Source organism: Lepus europaeus, chromosome X (genome assembly GCF_033115175.1).
Source record: "Lepus europaeus isolate LE1 chromosome X, mLepTim1.pri, whole genome shotgun sequence".
NCBI classification, from domain to species: domain Eukaryota; kingdom Metazoa; phylum Chordata; class Mammalia; order Lagomorpha; family Leporidae; genus Lepus; species Lepus europaeus.
Genome location: NC_084850.1, coordinates 95,288,803 through 95,315,849, shown reverse-complemented (window position 1 = coordinate 95,315,849; position 27,047 = coordinate 95,288,803). Strand labels below are relative to the sequence as shown.

Here is a 27,047-nt window from a genome sequence, read left to right as displayed (position 1 = left end):
TGATAAAATACACAGTGGAATATCATTCAAGTATAAAAATCATTAGCATTAAAATGGTTGTTACTGGAGGAGATCATATTGACTCAAATTACGATGGACACAGAAGGACAAATACCACATATGTAGGACAAATACCCTTATACGTGGTGGCTAAAACTTAATTTTACATGAAAAAAACAAAATGCAGTAGAAAGAAATGCCTGTGTGTATCAGTTTTTCTGCAAACACAGTAGGTTATCAAACAAATTGCTTAATAAACTACTATAGTTTTAATGATTTTTCTATTTTAAAATTTACTTTATGTGAGTGAAGTTGAACATATTTTCATTTGATTGTTATTTGTATCCCTTACTTCCCGTTGAACTATGGACTTCTCACTTTTGCTTTGTTGACGCCTTTTAGAGGAGAATTAAGCCTTTGAGTATTATGTAAATTAAAAGTGTTATCTTGAAATAATAAATAAAATGTTTTGAATTCACAGAGCAATTCCCTTCACAATAGCCATAAACAATATTTTGGAATAAATTTAACCAATGTTTAAAAAAATTTACAATAATCATTTATGAAAGAAATTGACGGGAACAAAAAAGTGAAAGACCTCTCATTCATGGATTGTAAGAATCAATATTGTTAAAATGTCTATATTACCCAAGGTGATTTACAAATTCAAAGCAGTTCCCATAAAATACCAGTGACAGTCTTCACAGAACCAGAAAAAAATCCTCACAATAATATGGAGATTTCACTTGCTCTAAATTGCCAAATTAGCTTTAACAGAAAGAACAAAGCTGGAATTATAGCCGTATAGAATTTCAAGACATAAAATAGAGCTATTGTGACCAAAACAGCATGATATTGACACAGAAACAAACATAAAAGAATGCAACAGAATAGAAACCAAAGAAATGAGTCCATATCTCTATGCCACTTTATCTTTGACAAAGTAGCTAAAAACATACCCTAGAGACAAGATAGTGTTTTGAGTAAATTGTGCAGAGAAAACTGGGTATCCACACACAAAGGATTCAGAAAAGACCCCTACCTCCCACCCTGCACATAAACCAACTCAAAGTGGACCAAAGATCTAAAGGTATGACTAGAAACTATGAAATTACTAGAAGAAAATAGGAAGAACACCTTAGGACATAGGCATATGCAAAAGCTTTTGGGATTAGACCTCAACAGCACTGGCAACAGAAGCACAAATAGACAAATGGAATTATATCAAACTAGATGCTTCTGCTCAGCAAGAAGCCCACTAAAAAATTTTAATTAACAATAATTCTACATAGTTATGACCTGTAGTATGATATTTAAATAATGTATACAATGTGTAATGATAAAAATAGAATAATCAAAATTTCCCCTTCTTTGACATAACTACAGTTGGAGGCTTGGGGTTTCTTTCTTCTATTTATTCATACAATGTATACTAGGTTTTTAGGAGCTATAATCTCCCTGTTACTTATTATTTTCTTCAAGCTCTGATTTGGTATCCATTATCTAAACTTCCTCTCTGCCCATCATTCTCCTAGCCTCTACTAATCACCACTTTGAAATTTTTTTTCAGCTTCCATGTACGAGGGAGAATATGTGTTATTTGACTTCCTGTAGTTTACTTAATTTAACATGATGTCCTCCAGTTACACAATTTTGCTGCAAATGACAGGATTGTTATTGCTCATGGCTGAATAGTACCATTGTATATGTATTACATTTCTTTTATCTATTCACCTGGTGATGGACATCTTGGCTAGTGCCATATCTTGGCTATTATAAACAGTCCTGCAATAAATATGATGAAGCAGATATCTTTTATACAGTGAGTTCATGCCTTTAGGATATATGCCCAGTAGTGGGGCTTCTTGATCATATGGCAGTTCTATTTCTTTTTTTAAAAGAAATCTCCATACCTTTTTTTTTCATAATGGCTGAACTAATTTACATTCCCACCAACAGTGTATGGAATTTCCCCTTTCTCCATACTTTTGCCAGCATTTGTTATTCTCTTTTGGACAATAACCATTCTAATATGGGTAAGGTGATACTGAATTTTGGTTTTGATTTTCAATTCCTTGATGACAAGTGATATTGGGCACTTTTTCATACACTTGTTTTCCATTTGCACATCTTGCTTTTAGGATCGTCAATTCACGTCCTTTTTCCATTTCTTAACTGAATTGGTATTTTTGTTGTTGAGTTTTTAGAGTTACTAACATATTCTGAATATTAATCCTCTGTTGGAAGAGCTTTTTGTAAATATGTTCTCCCATTCTGTGCAATATATCTTCATTTTATTAATTGTTTCCATTGCTGTGTGGAAGGTTCTGAGTTTGATATAGTCCACTTTGTCTAGCTTTGCTTTTGTTGCCTTAAATTTTGGGGTCTTTGTCCAAAATATCATTGCCTATACCAGCATCTTGAAGTGTTTCTTCTATGTTTTTCTAATAATTTCAGAGTTTCTGGTCTTACATTTAGGTCTTTGACTCACTTTGATTTGATTTTTGTATATGGTGAGAATTAGCCATCTAGTTCTATTCTTCTGCATATGTACATCCAGTTTTGTCAGCAACATTTATTGTAAAGACTCTCTTCCTTTATGTATGTTCTTGGTACCTTAGTTAAGAATCAGTTGGCTGTATATATATGATTTAATTTCTGGATTCTCTATTCTGTTCCATTGATCTGTGTGTAATTTTTATGACAGTATAGTGCAGTTTTAGTTATGGGAGCTTTGTGATATTCTTTGGAATCAAGTATTGTAATGCCTTCAGTTTTTATTTTTACTTATTTATTTAATTATTTATGTATTGATCAGGATCACTTTGGCCATTCTGGGCCTTTTGTGGCTGTTTAAGATTGGTTTTCTCATTCAGTAAAAAATGTCTTTAGTATTTTGATGTGGATTTCATTGATTGTTTTTAGTGGTATGAACATTTTAATGATATCAGTTCTTGCAATCCATGAAAAAGGAATATGTTTCCATTTTTGTGTCCTGGATTATTTCTTTCTTCACTGTTTTATAATTATTATTGTGGAGATCATGCACTTCTTTGGGTAAACTTAATCATTAATATTTAAGTTTTATAGTTATTGTGAATGGGATTTATTTCTTGATTTCCCTTTCAGAGAGATAGTTATTTATATGCACAATTGCTACTATTTATTTTTGTTGGTTTTGCATACTGCAACCATATAGAATTGATTTATCAGTCCTGGCATTTTTTTGTTTTGAATGTTTAGGTTTTTCTATATGTAGGTCATGTCATTTGCAAACATAGATAACTTGAATACTTCCTTTCCCATTTTGATGCCTTTTATTTCATTTTCTACTGTCGTTGTTCTTGGAAATTCTTCCAAGGCCATACTGAATAATAGTAGAATAAGTGGACATCCTTGTCTTATTCCAGATATGAGGGGTAAAAGCCTTTGGCTTTTCCCTTTTGAGTATGATACTGACTATAAGTCTTTCATAGATAGCTTTATGGTTTTCAAGTATGTTCCTTCTATACTTAATTTGTTGAGAGGTTTTATTGTTAGGGGACATGGGGACATTGAATCTAGCCAAATACTTTTAATGTAACTTAATATGATCATATTCAGGTCATGATCATATTCAGTTCATGTGACCGATTACATTTTTTAACTATTTATTTGAAAGGCAGAGCTATACACACACACACAGAGAGAGAGAGAGAGAGAGAGAGAGAGAGAAACCTTCCATCCACTGGTTCAATCCCCAAATGGTTGCAATGACTGAGGCTGGGACAGGCTGAAGCCAGGAGCCAGGAGCTTCTTCCTTGTCTCCCACCTGGGTGCAGGAGCTCAAGAACTTGGCCCATCTTCCACTGATTTCCCAGGTGCATTAGCAGGAAGTTGGATTGGAAGTGGAGCAGCTGTTTCTTGAACCTGTGTCCATATGGGATGCTGGATTTGCAGGCAGTGAATTTACTGGCTTTGCTAGAGCTCCAACCCCTTATTACATTTATTAATTTATGAATGTTGCATTGCTCTTGCATCCATTTTGATAAATCCCACTTTATCGTGATGTATGATCTTTTTGAAGTAGTATTAGATTCAGTTTGCTAAAATTCTGTTGAGAATTTGTGCATCTGTGTTCATCAAGGATATTTGTTCATATTTTCTTTCTGTACTCTTTTGTTTATGCTATCAAAGTAACTCTTGCCTCATAAAAAGACTTTGGACAACATCCATTCTTTTCAATATTTCAGAATAATTTGCAAAGTACTAGAGTTAGTTCCTCTTTAAATACTTTGTAGAATCCCGTTGTAAACTATCAGTTCCTGGAATTTTATTTGATGGGAGCCCTTTGATTATTGCTTTGCTCTCATCAAAATAGTCACTGATCTGTTTAGATTCACCCTATCTTCTTAGTTTAATCTTGTTAATTTTATTTATTCGAGAATTTATCCATTTCTTTGATGTTTTTCAGTTTTTTATCATATAGTTGTTCAGCCGTAGTTTTTTATGACCCTTTTTATTTCTGTGATATCATTTGTAAAGTGTCCTTTTTCAGATTTAACGTCATTTTTTCCTTTGTTAGTGTGGTTAAATGTCCATTTTGTTTATCTTTTTAAAAACAGTTTTCATTTTTGTTGATTTTAGGTAATTCTTTTAAGATTCAATTTCATTTATTTCTGTTCTGATCATTTTTCTTGCCTCTAGTGAATTTTGAGTTTATTTTTTCTTGCTTATTTGAATCCTTGAAATGCATTGTTAGATTCCTTATTTGAAATATTTCTGATTTTTAAACATATGTACTATTGCTATAAACTTTCTTCCTAATACTGCCTTCGCTGTATCCCACAAATTTGAAATGTTGTATATTCACTTTCATTTGCTTAAGGAATGTTTTTACAGGTTTGTTTTTTTTTTTTTTTTTTTTTTTTTTTTTTTTTTGAGGCCAGCGCTGGGTTAACGCCCTGGCCTGAAGTGTGGACATCCCATATGGGCACCGATTCGAGACCTGGCTGACCCACTTCAGATTCAGCTCTCTGCTATGTCCTGGGAAAGCAGTACAAGATGGCCCAAGTCCTCGGGCCCCTACACCCGCGTGGAGGACCCAGAAGAAGCTCCTGGCTCCTGGCTTCGGATCGGCGCAGCTCCAGCTGTCGCCGTGTCCAATTGGGGAGTAAACAATCGGATGAAGACCTCTCTCTCTCTCTTTCTCTCTCTGTGTTTGTGTAACTCTAACTTTCAAATAAATAAATAAATCTTTAAAAAGCTAGAATTTATTTTCTATTTAAGAAATTTAACATATAAACATTGTACTTATTTATGGTGCACTATGTGATATTTCATTGCATATATATGTTAAGTAATGTCCAGTAAGGATATTTCAAGCATTTAACATTTCTTTCTAGTGAAAACATGCAAAAATGCATTCTTCTAGTTGTTTCTATAAAGAAATACATAGTAAATTAATATTATCTATCTTCACTCTACTGTGAAATAGCTTCTTACTCTTGTATAGCTATAACCTGGTATGTGTTTATCAACTTTTCCCCATTCACTTCTTCCCAACTTCCTTCCCCTGCCTCTGGTAACCACATTTTTATTTTTAAAATAATGAGATAAACTATTTCTTCAAAATTTGCACCTGAGTGATATTTTCATGTGATATTTTTCTTTCTGTGGTTGGCCAATTTCATTTAACATATGACCTCATATTCCATTTAATACAATTAACAACATTACATTCTTTTATGGCTGAATAACATTCCATTGTTGTGGATATAACACATTTTTTTAATCCACTCATCAGTTGATGGATATTTAGTTTATTTTCATGTCCAAGCTATTGTGAATAGTGTTACAATATATATGGGAGTTGAAGAAGTCTTTTCAACAAATGTATTTCATTGCCGTTGGATACATACCCAGAAATGAGATTGGTGGATCATGTTATAGTACAATTTTGGTCTTTTGAGGAAACTCCATGCTGTTTTCCACAGTAACTGTAATAATTGGCATTCTTCCATATAGTGTGCAAGGGTTCCCTTTTCTCTACATCCTTACTAACACTTGCTGTCTTTTGCCTTTATGATAACAGCTAATCTTGTAAACGTGATGTGATATCTCTCTGGGTTTATTTTATCTTACTTTATTTTTTTAGATTTTTAAAAATTTATTTATTTGACAGATAGAGTTAGACAGTGAGAGAAAGAGACAGAGAGAAAGGTCTTCCTTCTGTTGGTTCACCCCTTAAATGGCCACTACGACCAGAGCTACGCCGATCCAAAGCCAGGAGCCAGGTGCTTCCTCCCAGTCTCCCATGCGGATGCAGGGGCCCTAGCACTTGGGTCATCCTCCATTGCGTTCTCAGGCCACAGCAGAGAGCTGGACTGGAAGAGAGGCAACCGAGACTAGAACCTGGCACCCATATGGCATGCTGGCGCCACAGGTGGAGGATTAACCAAGTGAGCCATGTCGCTGGCCCCATATCTTACTTTACTTTTAAGATTTATTTTATCTATTTGAAAGGCAGAAAGAGAGGGAGAGAGAGAGAGAGAGAGAGAGAGAGAGAAAGAGAGAGAGAGAGAGAGGTCTTCCATCTGCTGATTCACTGCTAAAATGGCTGGGATGGCCAGGGCTGAGCCAGGCTGAAGCCAGGAGCCAGGAGCTTCATCTGGGTCTCCCACATAGGTACAAGAACACTAGCAATTGGGCCATCTTCCACTGCTATCTGAGGGGCACTAGCAAAGAGCTTGATCGAAAATGGAGCAATTGAGACTTGCAGTGGTGCCTATATGGGATAACGGCACTGCAAGAGGAGGCTTAACCTTCTACACCACAGCCCTGGCCCCTCTTTTTGGTTTGATATGAATTTCTATGATGCTTAGTAATGTTGAACATTTTTCTATGTACCTGTTGGCAATTTGTTTGTTTTCCTTTGAAAAATGTCTATTGAGATCTGTTGCCCATTTTTTTTTCAGCTGGAGGTTTCAGGCAGTTTATATGGAGAAGGGAACAGATGAATAGAAACTCAGCAAATGAGGGGGATGGTGCCCATCTTACCATTGGAGGATATGAAATTGACTTCCCATTCTGAGGTCTTTAAAATAGTTGGAGATATTCCTGTCCACCCAAGTTTTTCAAACTTGATTATAGCTAAAGGAGACAGATCAGACTGACAGTTTCATAAATGATCTTTTAAAAAATTCAAAAATTCATAGAAGATTATTCCAGAATCCAAAAATGTTATAATCTATCTAATGTATATAACATATAGGAAAAGATTGGAATACTAAATAGAAGTTTAAATTATAGAACATCTTTATTTGAGACAATTTATATACTTTGTGATACAGTGAATGTGTTGCTTTCATTAATTATTAGTTAATACATTTGTCCCCCAATATTTGATATTTTCTTGCTATTGACATTTTGAGTAAAGAGTTAGATCCTTTTAGGGTTGTGATATCTGGATGAAGGCTGTTTATGGAACTTTTTGCAGGAAGCACTTGAAATGTGGTTAGTGATAATGAGAAGCTGAATTTTTAATTTAATTTTATTTAGATTAATGTAAATTTGATTTAAATAGCCACATGTGGCTAATTGCTTGTGTTACACAGCACAAATTCTACATGATGGAATGGCAACTGTATAAAGATTTGAGTAGCAACTTTCACCTTATCTGTTATAAATGGGCTTTAGTTCCCATTTTTAAGATAGGATTGTGGGGCCACCGCTGTGGCGCAGTAGGTTAATCCTCCGCCTGCAGAGAAGGATTGCATTCCAATCCATGTACACAGGATGTCTTTCAATTTCTTTGTCTTCTTTAATTTTCTTTATCAACAATTTATGGTTTCAATTATAGAGATCTTTCCCCTCTTTTGTTAAACTTATTTCCAGGTTTTATTTTTTAACTATTGGAAATGGGATTCTCTTCTTGATTTCTTTTTCAGATGATTCACTATTGATGTATAACAATGCTACTGATTTTTGTACATACTTTATATCCTGCAATATTGCTGAATTGGCTTATTAGTTTTTTTTTTTTTTTAGATTTATTTTATTTATTTGAAAGACAGAGTTACAGAGAGAGGTAGAGACAGAGAGAGAGGTCTTCCATCCGCTGATTCACTCCCCAGATGGCCACAACGGCCGGAGCTGCACCGATCCAAGGCAGGAGCTAGGAGCTTCTTCTGGGTCTCCCACATGGGTGCAGGCGCTCAAGGACTTGGGCCATCTTGTACTGCCTTCCCAGGCCATAGCAGAGAGCTGGATCAGAAGAGGAGCAACCTGTCTAGCATACTTGGGCCTCATTCCTTTGTAATCATAACCTCTACTCTACCACCAATGGCTCTACTCCAAACCTGTGTGTATTGATGGTCCTCTTCCCCACTTAATGCTGTATAGTTGTTCAAACCTGGTAAATGCCACTCTTAGGATCATTGGTTACTATCCTCACTCTGTCTTTTATGACCTTGTCTAAATATGATCAGAGTCGGCAAACTTGGAAGGCTTCCATAGCCTTGGCAACTCACGACGACAGCCTAGGATGGTTACTGGCGCCATAAACTAGAGTGTCAATTTGTTGGGTCAACAACAGGAGTCACTGTGCACTTGCTCCTCATGTGGGATCTCTGTCCTTAATGTGCTGTACATTGTGATTTAATGCTATAACTAGTACTCCAACAGTATGTTTCACTTTGTGTTTCTATGTGGGTGCAAACTGTTGAAATCTTTATACTAAATTGATCTTCTGTATATAAAGAGAATTGAAAATGAATCTTGATGCAAATGGAAGGGGAGAGGGAGCGCGAGAGGGGAGGGTTGCGGGTGGGAGGGAAGTTATTTGGGGGGGAAGCTATTGTAATCCATAAGCTGTACACTGGAAATTTATATTCATTAAATAAAAGTTAAAAAAAAGAAGAGGAGCAACCGGTACTAGAACCAGCACCCATATGGGATGCCGGCGCCTCAGGCCAGTGCTTTAACCCGCAGCGCCACAGCACCAGCCCCGCTTATTAGTTTGTTTTAAAGATTTATTTATTTGACTGGTAAAGTTACAAAGAGAAGCAGAGACAGAAAGGTCTTCAATCTGCTGATTCACTTTCCCAATGGCCACAATGGTGGAGCTGTGCAGATATGAAGCTAGAAGCCAGGAGCTTCCTCCGAGTCTCCCACTTCGGTCCTGGGGCCCAAGCACTTCGGCCATCCTCCATTGCCTTCCCGGGCCATAACAGAAAGCTGGATCTGCAGAGGAGCATCCGGGAAACGAACCGGCATCCATATGGGATGCGGAGGTCTAGCCCACTATGCCACAGTGCCAGCTTCTCTTTTTTGATTTTTATCTTGATCTGTCCATTGAAGACAGTGTAGTTTTGAAGTTTCATGCTATTATTGTATCAAAGTCTATCTCTTACTTTAAGTCAAATAATATTTGCTTTATATATTTGAGTGATCTTAGTTGGGTACGTCTATATTTATGATTATTATATATTCTTGCAGAATTGGTCCTTTTATCAATATATAATGTTCTTCTCTGTATCTTTTAACAGTTTGTATCTAAATTCTGATTCATCTGATATTAGTATAAGTATTAGAACTCTCTTTTGATTTCTATCTGCTTGGTCTATATTTCTTCATCCCTTCATTGTCAGTTTATGAGTATCTTTACCAGGAAAGTGAGTTTATTTTTTTTATTATTTACTTACTTTATAAGTCGTGTTACAGAGAGACAGAGGGAGTGACAGAGAGAATCTTCCATCTGATGACTACAACAGCGGTAGCTGTAACTGGACTGGTCCAAAGCCAGGAGCCAGGAGCTTCCTCCAGGTCTCCCACGTGGGAGTAGGGGCCCAAGTATTTGGGCCATACTCCACTGTTTTACCAAGCACATTACCAGGGATCTGTATCAGAAGTGGAGAAGCAGGGCTTCAACAGAAGCCCATATGGGATGCCAGCACCACAGGTGGTGGCCTCATTTGCTACACCACGGCACTGGCCTTGGAAGTGAGTTTCTTATAGGCAGTATAGTGTTGGGTCTTCTTTATAAATTGCACCAACCCATATATTTTAACTAGAGATATAATCCATTAAATTCAAGGTTAATATGGATAGATAAGAACTAACTTTCTGCCATTTTGATCATTGCTTAGTAATCGCTTTCTATATTCTGTTTCTTCCTCCTTCTTTTTAAAAATATTTATTTATTTGATAGGCAGAGCTACACAGAGAGAGAGAGAGAGAGAGAGAGAGAGAGAGAGAGATAGGTCTTCCATCAGCTGGCTCGCGCTCCCCAGATGGCCACAATGGCCAGAGAAACACCGATCTGAAGCCAGGAGCCAGGAGCTTCCTCCATGAGTCCCAGGTGTGTGCAGGGGCCCAAAGACTTGGGCCATTCCCCACTACACTCCGAGGCCATAACAGAGAGCTGGATCAGAAGTTGAGCACCTGAGATGTGAACCAGCACTCATATGGGATGCCAGCACTGCAGGTGGCAGCCCCTACCCACCATGCCACAGTGCCAACCCTCTTCCTTCCTCTTATTATTTACTTTTGTGTATGTGTAGCTTTTTGCTATTATAAGTATGAATTTTCTTTCTCTTTTGTGCATCTCATCTGTTAGTGAATTTTGTTCTGCCATGTGTTTTCATGATGGTTGCTATGATGTTATGACTTCTACTATAGGAGTCCCTTCAGGATTTCTTGTAGGACTGATCTGGTGTTAATGGATTCTCTCCATTTCTTTTGTTTTGCCTTAGAGATACTTTATTTCTCTGTGGCTACTAAAGTATTGCTTCCCTGGCTATAGTATTCTTTTAATTAATTAATTAATTAATTAATTTGAAAGAGTTACACAGAAGTAGAAGGAAAGGCAGAGAGAGATGTCTTCCATCCACTGGGTCACTCGCCAGTTGGTCACAATGGCCATAGCTGCACCGATGCAAAGCCAGGAGCCAGGAGCTTCCTCCAGGACTTACCATGCGGGTGCAGAGGCCCAAGGACTTGGCCCCTCTTATATTGCTTTCCCAAGCCACAGCAGAGAGCTGGATCAGAAGTGAAGCAGCCAGGACTTGAACTGATGCCCATATGGGATGCCACAACTGCAAGTGGTGGCTTTACCCACTATGCCACAGCACAGGCCCCTGGATATAGTATTCTTGTTTGGAATTTTTTATTCTTTCAAGATCTTTTTTTTTAACTTTTATTTAAGAATATAAATTTACAAAGTACAGCTTATGGGTTTCAATGGCTTCCCCCCTCCCATAACATCCCTTCCACCTGCAACCCTCCCCTTTCCTGCTCCCTCTCCCCTTCCAATCACATCAAGATTCATTTTCAATTCTCTTTATATACAGAAGATCAGTTTAGTATATATTAAGTAAAGATTTCAACAGTTTGCCCCCATATAGCAACACAAAGTGAAAAAAAATACTGTTGGAGTACTAGTTATAGCATTAAATAACAGTGTACAGCACATTAAAGACAGAGATCCTACATAATATTTTTTTAAAAAATTAATTAATTTTCTATGCCATTTCCAATTTAACACCAGGTTTTTTTTTTCATTTCCAATTATCTTTATATACAGAAGATCGATTCAGTATATAATTAGTAAAGAGTTCATCAGTTTGTACCCACACAGAAACACAAAGTGTAAAAATACTGTTCCAGTACTAGTTATAGCATCACTGCACATTAGACAACACATTAAGGACAGATCCCACATGGGATGTAAGTACACAGTGACTCCTGTTGCTGACTTAACAATTTGACACTCCTGTTCATGGCGTCAGTAATCTCCCTAGGCTCTAGTCATGAGTTGCCAGGGCTATGGAAGCTTTTAGAGTTCGCTGACTTTGATCTTATTCAGATGGGGTCATAGTCAAAGTGGAAGTTCTCTCCTCCCTTCAGAGAAAGGTACCTCCTTCTTTGATGGCCCCGTTCTTTCCACTGGGATCTCACTCACAGAGATCTTTCATTTAGGTCTTCTTCTTTTTTTTTTCTTTTCCATGGTGTCTTGGCTTTCCATGCCTACAAAACTCTCATGGGCTCTTCAGCCAGATCTGAATGCCTTAAGGGCTGATTCTGAGGCCAGAGTGTTGTTTAGGACATCTGCCGTTCTATGAGTCTGCTGTGTATCCTGCTTCCCATGTTGGATCTTTCTCTCCCTTTTTGATTCTATCAGTTAGTATTAGCAGGCACTTGTCTTGTTTGTGTGATCCCTTTGACTCTTAGACCTATCAGAGCCATCGAATGTGAACTGAAATTGATCACTTGGACTAGTGAGATGGCATTGGTACATGCCACCTTGATGGGATTGTATTGGAATCCCCTGGCACATTTCTAACTCCACCATTTGGGGCAAGTCCGATTGAGCATGTCCCAAATTGTACATCTCCTCCCTCTCTTTTTCCCACTCTTATATTTAACAGGGGTCACTTTTCAGTTAAGATTTAGACACCTAAGAATAATTGTGTGTTAATTACTGAGTTCAACCACTAGTACTAGAACAATAACAACAAATACTAAAAAGGATAAAGTATTACATTGTACATCTAGAGTCAGGACAAGAGCTGAGCAGGTCATTGTTTCTTATAGTGTCCATTTCACTTCAACAGGTTTCCTCTTTGGTGCTCAGTTGTCGCCGATCAGGGAAAACAAATGATATTTGTCTCTTTGGGACTGGCTTAATTCACTCAGCATGATGTTTTCCAGATTCCTCCATCTTGTTGCAAATGACTGGGTTTCATTGTTCCTTACTGCTGTATAGTATTCTATGGAGTACATGTCCCATAATTTCTTTATCCAGTCTACTGTTGATGGGCATTTGGGTTGGTTCCAGGTCTTAGCTATTGTGAATTGAGCTGCAATAAACATTAATGTGCAGATGGCTTTTTTATTAGCCAAATTAATTTCTTTGGGTAAATTCCAAGGAGTGGGATGGTTGGGTTGTATGGTATGGTTATGTTCAGGTTTCTGAGGAATCTCCAGACTGACTTCCATAGTGGCTTAACCAGTTTGCCTTCCCACCAACAGTGGGTTAGTGTCTCTTTTTCCCCACATCCTCTCCAGCATCTGTTGTTGGTAGATTTCTGAATGTGAGCCATTCTCACCGGGGTGAGGTGAAACCTCATTGTGGTTTTGAGTTGCATTTCTCTGATTGCTAGTGATCTTGAACATTTTTTCATGTGTCTGTTGGCCATTTGGATTTCCTCTTTTGAAAAATGTCTATTGAGGTCCTTGGCCCATCTCTTAAGTGGGTTGTTTGTTTTGTTGTTGTGGAGTTTCTTGATTTCTTTGTAGATTCTGGTTATCAACCCTTTATCTGTAGTATAGTTTGCAAATATTTTTTCCCATTCTGTCGGTTGCCTCTTCACTTTCCTGACTGTTTCTTTTGCAGTACAGAAACTTCTCAATTTGATGCAATCCCAAATGTTAATTTTGGTTTTGACTGCCTGTGCTTCTGGGGTCTTTTCCAAGAAGTCTTTGCCTGTACGATCTGCCCATTCTCTCTGGCCTGTAGGATTTCTGCTGACATTTCAGCTGCTGTTAGTCTTAATAGGTTTTCCTTTATATGAAATTTGCTGTTTCCCTTTTACTTTCATTAGCAGTCTTTCTTTGCCCTTAACTTTTGTAAATTTAGCTATAATATGCATTGGAGAAAGTATTTTTGGGGGGTGTTGAGTCCATTTGGAGTTCTTTTCTTTCTTTTTAAAAACTTTTATTTATTTATTTGTTTGAAAAGAATAATGTCAGAAAGAGAAAGAGAGAGAGAGAGAGAGAGAGTGAGTCCAGGAGCCCAGAACTCCATCTGGGCCTCCCATATGGGTCTCAGGGGCCCATCTAGTTTGGGCCATCATCCATTGCCTTCTCAGACCCATTAACCAGGAGCTGGATTGGAAGCAGAGCAGTTCATACTGAAATTGACATTCCAACATGGGATGTTTGCATTGCAAGCAGTGGCTTCTCCCTCTGCACCACTTTGCCAGCACCTATTTGGGTTCTTCGAGCTTCTTGTATCTGGAGTTCCATATCTATTTCACAATCTGAGAAATTTTCAAAAATTACTTCATTAAATGCATCCTCAATACCTGTTTCTTTCTCTTCTTCTACAGATGTCCTTATATTGTAAATATTTGTTCATTTAATGGTATCCTGTAGGCACTCTTTATTCATTTTAATTCCTTTCTCTTTATGTTTGTCAGATTGGGCTATTTTAAAAGTCATGTTCTCAAGATCAGAAATTGTTTTTCCACTTGTGTTTTTCTGTTGTTAAAGCTTTCAAAATTGCATTTTACACTTAAATGCATGACATTTCAGTGTCAAAATTCTGATAGATTCTGTCAAATGATTTCTTTTGATTGACTTGGTTCTTTGTATTATTTTGCATGTTATTGAATTTCTTTAATAGGATTATTGTAACTTTTTCAGGTATTTCATAGATTTCCTTCAAATCAGGATCTGTGTCTAGAGATTTAACGTTTTTTTTTTTTTTGAGGTGTCATGCTTCCTTTCTTCTCCATGTTTTCTGTGGTCCTACCTTGACCTCTGCTTAGCAGTTGATACAAAAGTTCCTTCTTTTTTATGGAAGATTCTTTAGTTTAGGTGGATTGTGAGGTGTCCGTTGGGTAGTTCCTTGGGATTTGGTTCTAGGTGAACACAGATATTTAATCTTGGAGTCAGGTATTCACCTGTATTCAATGTCAGCAGGGTTTATGAGTGCCACAATTGTCTTTTGCAGCAGTCAATGTCCTTTGTAGTAAAATTTTGATGTATGCATGGGCTTTCAAATATGTGTAAGTTGAGATCCAAGAAGTTGTACATCAAAAACATTTAGGTTTTTAGTAGTAGTAATCATATACTTGGTACTGTGAGAAACACAGTAGGCCTTACCCTTGTCCTTTGAGGCAAGCCTGAATGATGGTATAGTTTTTGATACCAATCAATAGCTGTGGACTTGGAACTGTGTAATGTGAATGATAACTTCCCTAGATCTTGCTGGGTGGGTGTGCTTGATGCTGGGGCTTCTTAGCAACAAAAACCCCTAACTCAGAACTGGAAGTTATGAAGTAGATCTTACCCCAGTCCCATAGAGTTAATATAGGTTATTCTGGGGATTGTGTACTTGCTGGTGTGGGCCTAGAGCAGTGGAATGGAGATAGATCTTCCTTAATTTCTGCAGCATGTGTTCCATTGAGTATAACATAAGAATATAGTGCTAGTAGTCATAGTCCTAAAACATCACAGAAAGAATGGTATCTTTCTCCAGTCCCATTGAAACAGCATAAATGGTGCAGAGTTTGTGCACTGGCAATCATGGTCCTATAAGCAGTGGAATGGAAACAGAGCCTTCCACAGTTCCTACTGGGCAATTTCAGGAGTTCCAAGGGCTTATAGGGCCAACAGAGTCCCAGAGCTGCAGAATTCTGTGGAGACCTTACTCAGGTGTCATATTTCATGGGCAGGTTATGCTGTGGATGTTGCCCTGGCAAGCATGGGTCTGGAACAATGGAATCCAAATAAATTTGTCCTATTGTCTCATGGACAGAACTGAAGAAACTGTGGAATATAGCTCCAACTGTCTTAGTGCCACAGTTGCAGGACTTGTAAGGTATCTTACCCACAACTTTTAAGTTTATCACAGGTTATTCCAGGGAATATGCACAACCAGTTACAAACCTGCATCAAGGCAATGCACTTAGGGTCTTATCTAGGCCTTGCAGTTGAGCACAGGAGTCATGAGACTTACAGAACAAACATTCACTAACCTAGACTGCAGGATATAGTGGTATCCTTTCCTAGATTCTTTTGGGTGAATTCCAGTGACTTCGTGGAATATAGTTCCAACAATCACAGTTCCAAAGCTGCAGGAGTCAGAGGGTAATTCATCCAGGTTCCAACATAGCAATTGCATGTTATACTGGGGCTTATGCATTGGAAGGTATGGATGTCAAGCAGTGGAATGCAGACAGGGGCTTCCACAGTTCCCACAGGAGACTTCAGGTGTTCCTGTGACTTAATAAAAACCACCAGTTCCAGTCCCAGAGTTGTAGTATGCAGTATGATCCTTACCCAGTTCTTACAGGTTAAATGCCAGTTATGTTGGGGACTGGGGACTGGTTGGTAGCAGGCTGAAGCATAGGAACACAGATAGGGACCTCCAAGAACTTCTAGTGAGTGAGTTTTTCCAGAGATTGTGTCACCAACATCCAAAGTCTCAGAGCTGCAGGAAACAAGGAATTGCCTACAGAGCATAGAAAGGTGATGCTGGGGCTTGTACCCTGGCCATCCAGAACCCTAGGGTAACAGATGCAGAAGAAAACTTGCTAAAGTCTTGTCCTCTGGGCTTGTATATTAGTTGATGCTGGTACTGAGCCCCCAAAAATATTACAAAGAATGAATGATTGTGGCCCCAGGGCTTGTAGCCAGAAATCCTGCAGCTATAGAATGCAGTGGGCCCTGCTGTTTGCACTGTAACATACCCTTGTTTTGGTTTTGTGGGATTCTTGTAGCAATAGGACTGCTTGTTGTTTCTTAAGACAGAATGGAGTCCATCAGCAGCTGTACTACACCAACTTGAGTCTGGGGTGTTGAAAGAGGGAGGTGATATGAAGTGCATTTTTAGAGAAATTATGCCACTCCAGTCAGGTTTCTAGACTGAATTTACAGCCAGTGAGGGCCATGGAATTCTGTAGCTAGGGTTGTGGATCCATGGTGTTTGTGGGTATGGCAGAGTTTTCTGCTTACCTTTTCTAAGCAAGATGGAATCCCAAGGATAGAGAATGGGGAAGGAGCCGCAGTGTATTTTGTTCTCTCTTTGCTGGCTTTCAGAGTTTCTGTACTGTTTGAGGTTCCCACACCTTCTTTTTTTTTTAAAAAAAAAAGATTATTTATTTGAAAGTCAGAGTTGAGAGAGAAGGAGTGGCTGAGAGCGAGAGAGAAGTCTTCTATCTGCTGGTTCACTCCCCAATTGGCTGCAATGGCCAGCGCTGTGCCAAATCCGAAGCCAGGATCCAATATCTCCCATGCAGATTCAGGGGCCCAAGCACTTGGGTCATCTTCTACTGTGATCCCAGGCCATAGCAGAGAGCTACATCAGAAGTGGAGCAGCCAGCACCTGAACCGGTGCCCATATGGGATGCCAGCACTGCAGGTGGCGCCTTTACCCTCTAGGCCATAGCGCTGGCACTCCCACAATTTCTTTACTAAATTTTATCTTCAGTAAATTTCCTGTAACTGTGCTCTTTGCTATTTTGTTCTAACTCTTCTCTGGTGGAGGTTAGTACAGAGCCTCTCTATCAAACCATTTGGGTTCTCCTTTTAACCAGAAACATTTCTGAGAAGACATTTACACAAATATGCCTCTAACTCACTCTACTCATGCAATCAACTTCTTTGCCTTGTTATTCTACTTTTTAAATATTTCTCTACTTGTTCCCCTTCTCTCCAACATATCACCTAACACTTCAGTCTATGCCTTTTGTTATTTATCACTTCTATTCTCATGTATCTGCAGTTTACTCCATAAAAGAACAAAAGTAATTTATAGCACACAAATATAAGTATGTTACTTCCCTGAGTAAAACCCTTCAATGACTCTTTTGTGTCTTCAGGGTAAAATTCTGAGGCATTAATGTAAACATACACGCTTAACTATAATGTGGCCACAGTGGTTTATCATTCAAATGACCCCTCTTCCAGAAACTTTTCCTGATTATGTCAATGTTCTAGAGAAAAACATAGGGGGAATTCTACAAGACATTAACATAGGCAAGAATTTCTTTGAAAAGACCCAAAAAGCACGAGCAGTTAAAGCAAATGTAGACAAATGGGATTACATCAAGCTAACATGCTTCTGTACTGTAAAGGAAATACTCAACAAAGTGAAGAGTCAACTGACAAAATGGGAGAAAGTATTTGCAGGCTTTACAGCTGATAAAGCATTTATATCCAGAATACATAAAGAGGTCAAGAAACTCAACAACAACAACAACAAAAAACAATACCATCAATAATAGACAAAGGGCATAAACAGGCATTTTTCAAACGATGAAATGTAAATGGCCAACAGACATGTGAAAAAATGCTGAAGATCACTAGCCATCAGGGAATTGCAAATAAAATCCACAATGAGGTTTCATCTCACCCCAGTTAGAATGGCTATCCAGAAAGTCAAAAAACAATAAATACTTGCGAGGATGTTGAGAAGAAGGTACTCTAATGCACTGTTTCTTAGAATATCAACAAGTACAACCATTATTGAATACAATATGGTGATTCATTGGAGATTTGAAAACAGATCTTCCATGTGACCCAGGCATCCCACTCCTAGGAATTTACACAAAGGAATTAAATCAGCATATGAAAGAGTTATTTGTACACCCATGTTTGTTACAGCTCAATTCGCAACAGCTAAGATATGGAATCAACCTAGATGTCCATCAGCTAATGACTAGATAAAGAAAATGAGGTATATATACGCCATGGAATACAACTCAGCCATAAAAATGAATGAAAGCCTGTCTTTTGCAACAAAATGGATGCAACTGGAAACTATTATGCTTAGTGAAATAAGCCAGTCTCATAAAGACAAATATCATATATTTTCTCTGATATGTGGCAGCTGATAGAGAATAAAAAATGTACAAGAATGAAGTGGCCATTGTGGAATATGATTGTCATTTTTAGCCCTAGTTTTTACTCTTATGGAGCTGCGGTCTTCATAATTTTTACTTGTTGAATATGATTACTGGCAAATTAATCCTGTGGATATAAAGTAGATTAAATTATGTTCTTTAAAAAACTGATGAAGAGAAGGGAGGGTGGGGGATTGGTGGGAGCAGGGTAGTGAGGGAATTGTGGTTGTCTTCTAGGAACTGAAACCATGGGATGAATATAATCTATTTTCTGTATACTAATTTTTTTGAATTTTATTTCTGCTATACAAACTTCATGGATTTCATAAATACAAATTTAGGAGCATAGTGATTGTCCCACCTACCCACTCTCCTCCCTCCCTTATTCCCATTCTTATTTTTTACAAAGATATATTTTCAATTGACTTTATATTAATAAGATTAACCCTATACCAAGTAAAGAGTTCAACAGATAATATGAAGAAGAAAAAACACTATTCTTTAACAGTCGAGACAAGGGCTATTCAAAATCATCACATCTTAAACTGTCAATTTCATTCCTATAGATTACCTTTTTGATACTCTATTAGATAATTACCACAGATCAGAAAGAATATATAGTATTTGTCTCTTGGGACTGGCTTATTTTATTAAGTATAATGGTTTCCAATTGCATCCATTTGATTGCAAAAGACAGAATTTCATTTTTTTAACCACTGTGCAGGATGCCATTATATCTTGATCCAGTCAATTCCTGGGTTAAATGCATGTCAGAGTTATTGTGAATTGAGCTGAAATAAACATGGGGGTACAGATCATTCTTTCATATTCTGATTTATTGTCATTTGGGTAGATTACTAGCAATGGGATGAGTAGGTCATATATTATGTCTAAATTGAGATTTCTGAGGTATTGCCATACTGTCTTCCACTTTGGTTGTACTAATTTACATTCCCAATAACAGTGGAATAGGGTACCTTTCCCCCATATCCTAGCTTGCATTTGTTGTTTGTTGATTTCTATATGAGAGTCATTTTAACTGGGGTGAGGTGAAACCTCATTGTGGTTTTGATTTGCATTTCCCTGATGGCTAGGGATCCTGAGCATTTTTTCAGGTGTCTATTGGACATTTGAATTTCCTCTCTTGAAAAATGTGTATTCAAGTCTTTTTCCCATTTCTTAACTGGATTGTTTTGTTATTGTTCAGTTTTTAACATTTTGTAGATTCTGAATATTAATCTTTTATCAGTTGCATAGTTTACAGATGTTTTTTTTTTCCTTTCTGTCAGTTGCCTATTCACTTTGCAAAGTGTTTCTTTTGTAGTGCAGAATCTTCTCATCCTCATGTAATCCCATTTGTTAATTTTGTCTTTGATTGCCTGTGCTTCTGTGATCTTTTCCAAGTAGTCTGTCTAACTCAATGTCTTGTAGGGTTTCCCCAATGTTCTAGAGTAATTTGATGATATCAGGTCATTAATAGAGGTCTTTGATCCATTTGAGTGAATTTTTGTATAGCATGGAAGGTAGGGGTCTTCTTTTATACTTTTTCACCTGAAAATACAGTTTTCCCAATTCCTTTGTTGAAGAGACTGTCTTTGCTCCAGGGATTGATTTTAGCTCCTTTGTCAAAGATAAGTTGGTTGTAGATGTGTGGATTGATTTCTGGAGTTTCTATTCTGTTCCCTTGGTTCACACATCTATTCGTTGCCAGTACTAGTCTATTTTGTTTATAACTGCCATGTATTATGTTTTGTAATCTGTTACAACTTTTTTTGTTGTTGTTTAAGATTACTTTAGCTATTCAGTGTCTCTTGTGTTTCCATATGAATTTTAGCATTGTGTTTTCTAGATCCGAGAATGATGTTGATTTTTTGAATCTTTAAATTGCTTTCATTAGTATGGACATTTTGATGATATTGATTCTTCCAATCCATAAACATGGAATATTTTTTCTGTTATTTGTTATTTATTCTTTAAATATTCTTTAAATATATTCTTGATAATTTTCATCATAGAGATCTTTGACATGCTTGGTTAAATTTATTCCAAGACATTTAATTGTTTTTGTAGCTGTTGTGAATGGGATTGATCTTAGAAGTTCTTTCTCAGCTATATTATCTATGTATAAAAATAATATTGATTTTTTGTATTAATTTTATATTCTCTCAGTTTACCAAATTATTTTATGAGTTCTAATATTCTCCTAGTGGAGACTTTTGGATCCCCTATAAAGAGAATCATGTTATCTGCAAATAGCAATAGTTTGACTTCCTCCTTATCAATTTGTATCCCTTTGATCTCTTTTTCTTCCCTAATGGCTCTGGCTAAAACTTCCAATACTATATTTAATAACAATGGTAACAGTGGGCATCCTTTTCTGGTTCCAGATCTTAGTTGGAATTCTTCCAAGTTTTCCACATTAAGTAAGTTACTGTCTGTGGATTTTTCATAGATTGTTTTGATTTTGTTGAGGAATGTTCCTTCTATATTCAGTTTCCTTAAGGTTTTCACCATGAAAGGATGCTATATTATGTCAAATGATTTCTCTTCATCTATTGAGATGGTTTTTGTTCTTCAGTTTGTTAATGTGATGTTTCACATTTATTGATTTGGAATGTTGAATTATCCCTGCATACCAAGGATAAACCCCACTTGGTCCTGGTGAATGATCTTTCTGATGATTCGGTTAGGGGTGTTTTGTTGAGGATTTTTTGTGTCTATGTTCATCAGGGATATTGGTCTACAGTTCTCTTCTCTGTTGTTTCTTTTTGTGTTTTAGGAATTAAACATGATGCTGCCTTCATAGAAGGAGTTTTCAGGATCCTTGCTCCTTTTGATTGCTTTCAGTAGCTTGATAAGGATTGGATCAGGTTTTCATTAAATGTTTGGTAGAATTCAGGAGTGAAGCCATCCAATCTTAGGCTTTTCTTTGTTGGGATGGTCTTTATTACTGATTCAGTTTCCATCTTGGTTATTCGTCTGTTTAGATGTTATATCTCATGGCTCAATTTTGGTATGTTGTATGTGTACAGGAATCTATCCAATTCTTTTAGATTTGCTGATTTGTTGGCATATATCTCTTTGTAGTAATTCCTGCTGCTTCTTTTTTATTTCTATGGTATCTGTTGTTACATTTCATTTTTCATCTCTTATTTTATTGATTTGGGTCTTCTATCTCTTTTTTGGTTAGTTTTTTAAATGGTGTATCCATTTTATGTTTTCATAAAATGGCTCTTCATTTCACAGATATTTTGTATTTTTTTGTTTCAATTTTGTTTATTTCTTCTCTAACTTTAATTATTTCTTTCCTCCTATCTATTTGGACTTGGTTTGTTGTTTTTCCAGGCCCTTGAGATGAGTTGATAACTCATTTATTTGTTGCCTTTCCAGTTTCTCAATGCAGGCACCAATTGCTATCAACATGCCTTTTAACAATGCTTTTTCTGGCCAGTGCCCTGGCTTAACAGGCTAATCCTCCGCCTTGCGGCGCCAGCACACCGAGTTCTAGTCCCACTTGGGGCGCCGGATTCTATCCCGGTTACCCCTCTTCCAGGCCAGCTCTCTGCTATGGCCCGGGAAGGCAGTGGAGGATGGCCCAAGCGCTTGGGCCCTGCACCCGCATGGGAGACCAGGAGAAGCACCTGGCTCCTGGCTTCCGATCAGCGAGATGTGTCGGCTGCAGTGGCCATTGGAGGGTGAACCAACGGCAAAAAAGGAAGACCTCTCTCTCTCTCTCTCTCTCTCACTATCCACTCTGCCTGTCAAAAAAAAAAGATATAAAAAATGCTTTTTCTGTATTCCATAAGTTTTGATACATTGTGTTTCATCTTCATTCTTTTCCAGAATTTTTTTTATTTCTAATTTGATTGCTTCCATGACCCAATGCTCCTTTAGAAACGTGTTATTCAGTCTCCATATGTTTGCATTTGTTCTGAGATTCTTGAGTTGTTGATTTACAGCTTCATGCAATAGTTGTCAGAAAAAAATGCATGGTATGATTTCAGTTTTTTTTAGCTTTTGATACTTGCGTTATAGTCTAGCATATGGTCTAGCACAGAGAAAGTTCCATGCACTTATAAGAAGAATGTTTATTCTCCAACTGTGTCATGAACTGTTCTGTAGATATCAGTTAGGTCCATTTGATCCATAGTGTCAGTTAGCTCTGTTATTTGTTTGTTGATTTTCTTTCTGGTTGATCTGTCCATTGATGAAAGTGGGGTGTTCAAGTCCCCCATTAATATGGTATTGGAGTCTATGTTTCCATTTGGCTCCTGTTAAGGTTTATTTTAAATAGCCAGGTGCCCTGTAATTGCCTGCATATACATTTATTATAGCCACATCTTCCTGTTGAATTGATCTTTTAATTATTACATAGTGTTCTTTGTCTCTTTTAACAGTTTTTATGTTAAAGTCTATTTTGCCTGATATCAAGATGGTTTCACCAGTTCTTTCTTGCTTTCTGTTAGCCTGGATTAAGTTTTTCCATCCTTTCACTTTCAGTCTGTATGTATCTTTATTGTTGAGTGTGTTTCTTGTAGGCAGCAAATAAATAGGTGTTGTTTTTTTAATCCATTCAGCCAGTCTATTTTTTAACTGGCTCCTGGACGTTGCAGCCATTTGGGGAGTGAACGAGCCGATAGATCTCTCTCCCACTGTCTCTTTCTCTGCAACTCTCCCTTTCAAATAAATAAAATAAATCTTAAAAAAGCTTCTGAACTACATAGCTTCACTAGTAAAGTCTACCAAACATTTAAAGAAGAATTAACATCAATCCATCTCAAACTCTTCTGAAAAAAATTAAAGAGGAAAAACAAATTTCTAACTCATTCTGAGGCCAGTGCTGCTCTGACATAAAATCTAGAAAAATATACTACAAATCAAGCAAATTGTTGGTCAGGGGTCTCCAGAGAAACTGAACCAATAGGAAAATACATATATGTGCATGTATATATAGTGATAAACTACCTCACATGATTACAAAAGCTGAAAACCCCCACTGTCTGCCATCTACAAGCAGGAGACCCAGAAAAGCTGATGTTGTACTTCAGTCCAAATCAGAAAGCCTGGGAAGCAGGGCGGCCAGTGGTACAAATCTTAATTTAGGGGCAAAAGAAAACCAATATCTTATCTTGAGCAGAGTCAGGCAAAAGACAAATTCTTCCTTCCTCTGCCTTTTTTTTCTGTTTGGCCTTCAATGAATGGGATGATGGCCAGCCACATCAGAGTGGGCAAGCTGCTTTCATTCTTCCAATTCAAATGCTAATCTCACCCAGAGCTACCCTCATAGGCAGAAATGAGAATAATTTTTAGTTAAGTGTCTGGACATCCCATAATCCAGTTAAATGGATATATAAAATAAACCATCACAAGCCAATCCCTTATCAAGTTGGCACCATATACATATCCTTAAACTATACTTAATCTTCAGATAAAGGTAATAGAAAGGTCATATTCTGCCTGATTTGATACAGCTATCCTGTATACAGTCAAAAATATAAAGTCTATAATTTGTGTTCACTCTTTACCTTAATATCCCATAACTTAAATACTATGATGCAAATTAATTGTACTTAAATACTATGAGATAAAGTCAAAGCATCCTATGTTATAAAAAAAGAAGAAAGAAAACAAAATATAATCATAACAAATTAAAGAGGAGATACTCATCACAATTACAGTCCTTGTTTCTATAACTGGTCATGTGGTTGCAACTGGTATTTATAACTATTTCTTCAAATAACCACTCCACTTCCCTTTGCATTCTGTAAGTACTTTACCTTGTCATTGTTTTTTCCTGATGGAGTGATCCAAACTTTCAGTAGATCCAAACTTTCACTACTGAAAGGTGTGAACCATTCATAGTTCTGCATTGATTGGGTTGTTGTAGTTTCCCATTCAGTTTAATCCTAGGGCATAGTAATACTAAAATATACCCTAAGATATCTTCTGCACTTAGGACATATTTATCCTTGTATCCATTGTTTAGTAGTAGTTCAATTTCCTCTTTATAGTCAGGATCAATCACTTCAGTTAGGATCATGTCTCCCTTCTTTGACTATTGATTCAGAGACATGAGGTTCCCAACTGCGTCATGTGGCAATAAACCTTCCAATCCAATGGAATTATCATTGTGTCCCTTGTTGAAAGCCTTCTTCCCTCTATAACTAAGTCCTCTAAGTCAGCAAATAATAAAGGCAGAGGAACATGAGACAAAATTTTACTAGTGTGTCACTGGGATAACAGAGAGTGGTATCACTCATATTTTTACCCCTTTATTGCTGGACCCCTATAGCCTGACTATGAGAGAAACAGTAACATATACTGGATGCCTGGATGCCGATTCAAAGCAAATGCATATTCTGGAAAACTGTGCTCCAGCTCTTTAAGGTATTGTCACATAACTGCTGTTGTATTGACTTCAAAATAGCATCCCACTGTTGTAACAAACTAGGTGCTTCAGAATGTTGAGAAAACATGATAAGATAAGTAAATACCATGATCATGGACCCCGTACCACATTTGTTTCTTGTGAAATGAATTCCTAGATGAGAAACAGAGGTTTAAACTGTGGCTTGTACTGCCAGCATTCCATGTGGGCACCGGTTTGAGTTCCAGCAGCTCCACTTCTGAACTACCTCTCTGCTTATGTGCCTCGGAAAACAATGAAGGATGGGCCAAGTGCTTGGGCCCCTGCACTCACATGGGAGACCCAGTGGAAGCTCATGGCCTCTGGCTTCGGTCTTGTCCAGCCCGTCATAACAGCTATTTAGAGAGTTTTGGGGGAGTGAACCAGCAGATGAAAGATAGCTCTCTCTCTCTGTAACTTTTCAAATAAATAAATAAATCTTAAAAATCTATTTCTACAAAAAAAGGGAAAGAAACAATGCCATAAACAATGCCTGATGGTAGATAAAGAATTATTTAAGTGCATGGTTGGGAGTTCTAGCAGAAGCATTGTGTTCTGGGAAGGCAAATTTTTGAGGTCCTTTCCTGTTAGGCATACTTATGAAATTTTTATGGGTAAAATTAGTTCCAAAGGTGATTGTAATTTATATGCTTTTGCATTTTGCATACAGGTTTTATTAACTAACCACCTCATTAGTCAGAAATCGAGTACACGTTGTATGTGAAGCCACTAATAAATGTAGAAATGAGTAGAGAGGGGACCAATAATGTAAAACAAACAGGAAGATACAGATTGAGACAGAATACAGGAAGCACTTTACACTTAAAATTTCAAACTAGCAAAAGAAAGAGTTAAGACCCTAGAAATGGTAAAGGGACTGAATCCAGAGTACCTGTTTGGGAAAGTAAGTACTTCCAGAAGACAAGTTCTAGAATATAGTGGAAGGAAGAGATATTTTAATTAACCTACAATCCAATTCCACCCTTCCCTGTAAATCCTCCTAGTCATTTTTTTTTTATCAAAAACGTTTATTTAATGAAAATAAATTTCCAAAGTATAGCTTATGAATTACATTGGCTTCGCCCCTCCCATAACATCCCTCCCACCTGCAACCCTCCCCTTTCCTGCTCCCTCTTCCCTTCCATTCACATCAAGATTCATTTTCAATTCTCTTTATATACAGAAGATCATATCAGTATATTTTAGGTAAAGATTTCAACAGTTTGCCCCCACATAGCAACACAAAGTGAAAAAATACTCTTGAAATACTAGTTATAGCATTAAATAACAGTGTACAGCACATTAAAGACAGAGATCCTACATGATATTTTTTAAAAAATTAATTAATTTTCTATGCCATTTCCAATTTAACACCAGGTTTTTTTTTTTCATTTCCGATTATCTTTATATACAGAAGATTGATTCAGCAGATAATTAGTAAATATTTCATCAGTTTGCACCCACACAGAAACACAAAGTGTAAAAATACTGTTTCAGTACTAGTTATAGTATCACTGCACGTTAGACAACACGTTAAGGACAGATCCCACATGGGATGTAAGTACACAGTGACTCCTGTTGTTGACTTAACAATTTCACACTCCTGTTCATGGCGTCAGTAATCTGCCTAGGCTCTAGTCATGAGTTGCCAGGGCTATGGAAGCTTTTAGAGTTCGCTGACTTTGATCTTATTCCGATAGGGTCATAGTCAAAGTGGAAGTTCACTCCTCCCTTCAGAGAAAGGTACCTCCTTTTTGATGGCCCCATTCTTTCCACTGGGATCTCACAGAGTTCTTTCATTTAGGTCTTCTTCTTTTTTTTTTCCTTTTCCATGGTGTCTTGACTTTCCATGCCTACAATACTCTCATGGGCTCTTCAGCCAGATCCGAATGCCTTAAGGGCTGATTCTGAGGCCAGAGTGTTGTTTAGGACATCTGCCATTCTATGAGTCTGCTGTGTATCCCACTTCCCATGTTGGATCCTTCTCTCCCTTTTTGATTCTTTTTTTTAACTTTTATTTAATGAATATA

The 27,047-nt window shown here is 37.4% G+C and overlaps 1 protein-coding gene across 3 annotated transcripts in view; it reads left to right on the top strand.

The window, feature by feature from the left end:
- The window catches only part of RRAGB (Ras related GTP binding B), a 103,977-nt gene that overhangs the window by 61,151 nt on the left and 15,779 nt on the right, over positions 1 to 27,047 (top strand). For 2 of the 3 annotated variants that reach the window (XR_009865034.1, XM_062183675.1), the window contains one exon: positions 4,924 to 5,216. The exons of the other annotated variant lie outside the window; for it this stretch is intronic. Coding sequence is in view for 1 of the 2 variants with exons in the window: in XM_062183675.1 (XP_062039659.1) it covers positions 4,924 to 4,952 (29 nt within the window). In the remaining variant the exon portion in view is untranslated. Of the gene's footprint in view, positions 1 to 4,923; positions 5,217 to 27,047 lie in introns of those variants that run through there. 3 annotated transcript variants of the gene reach the window in all.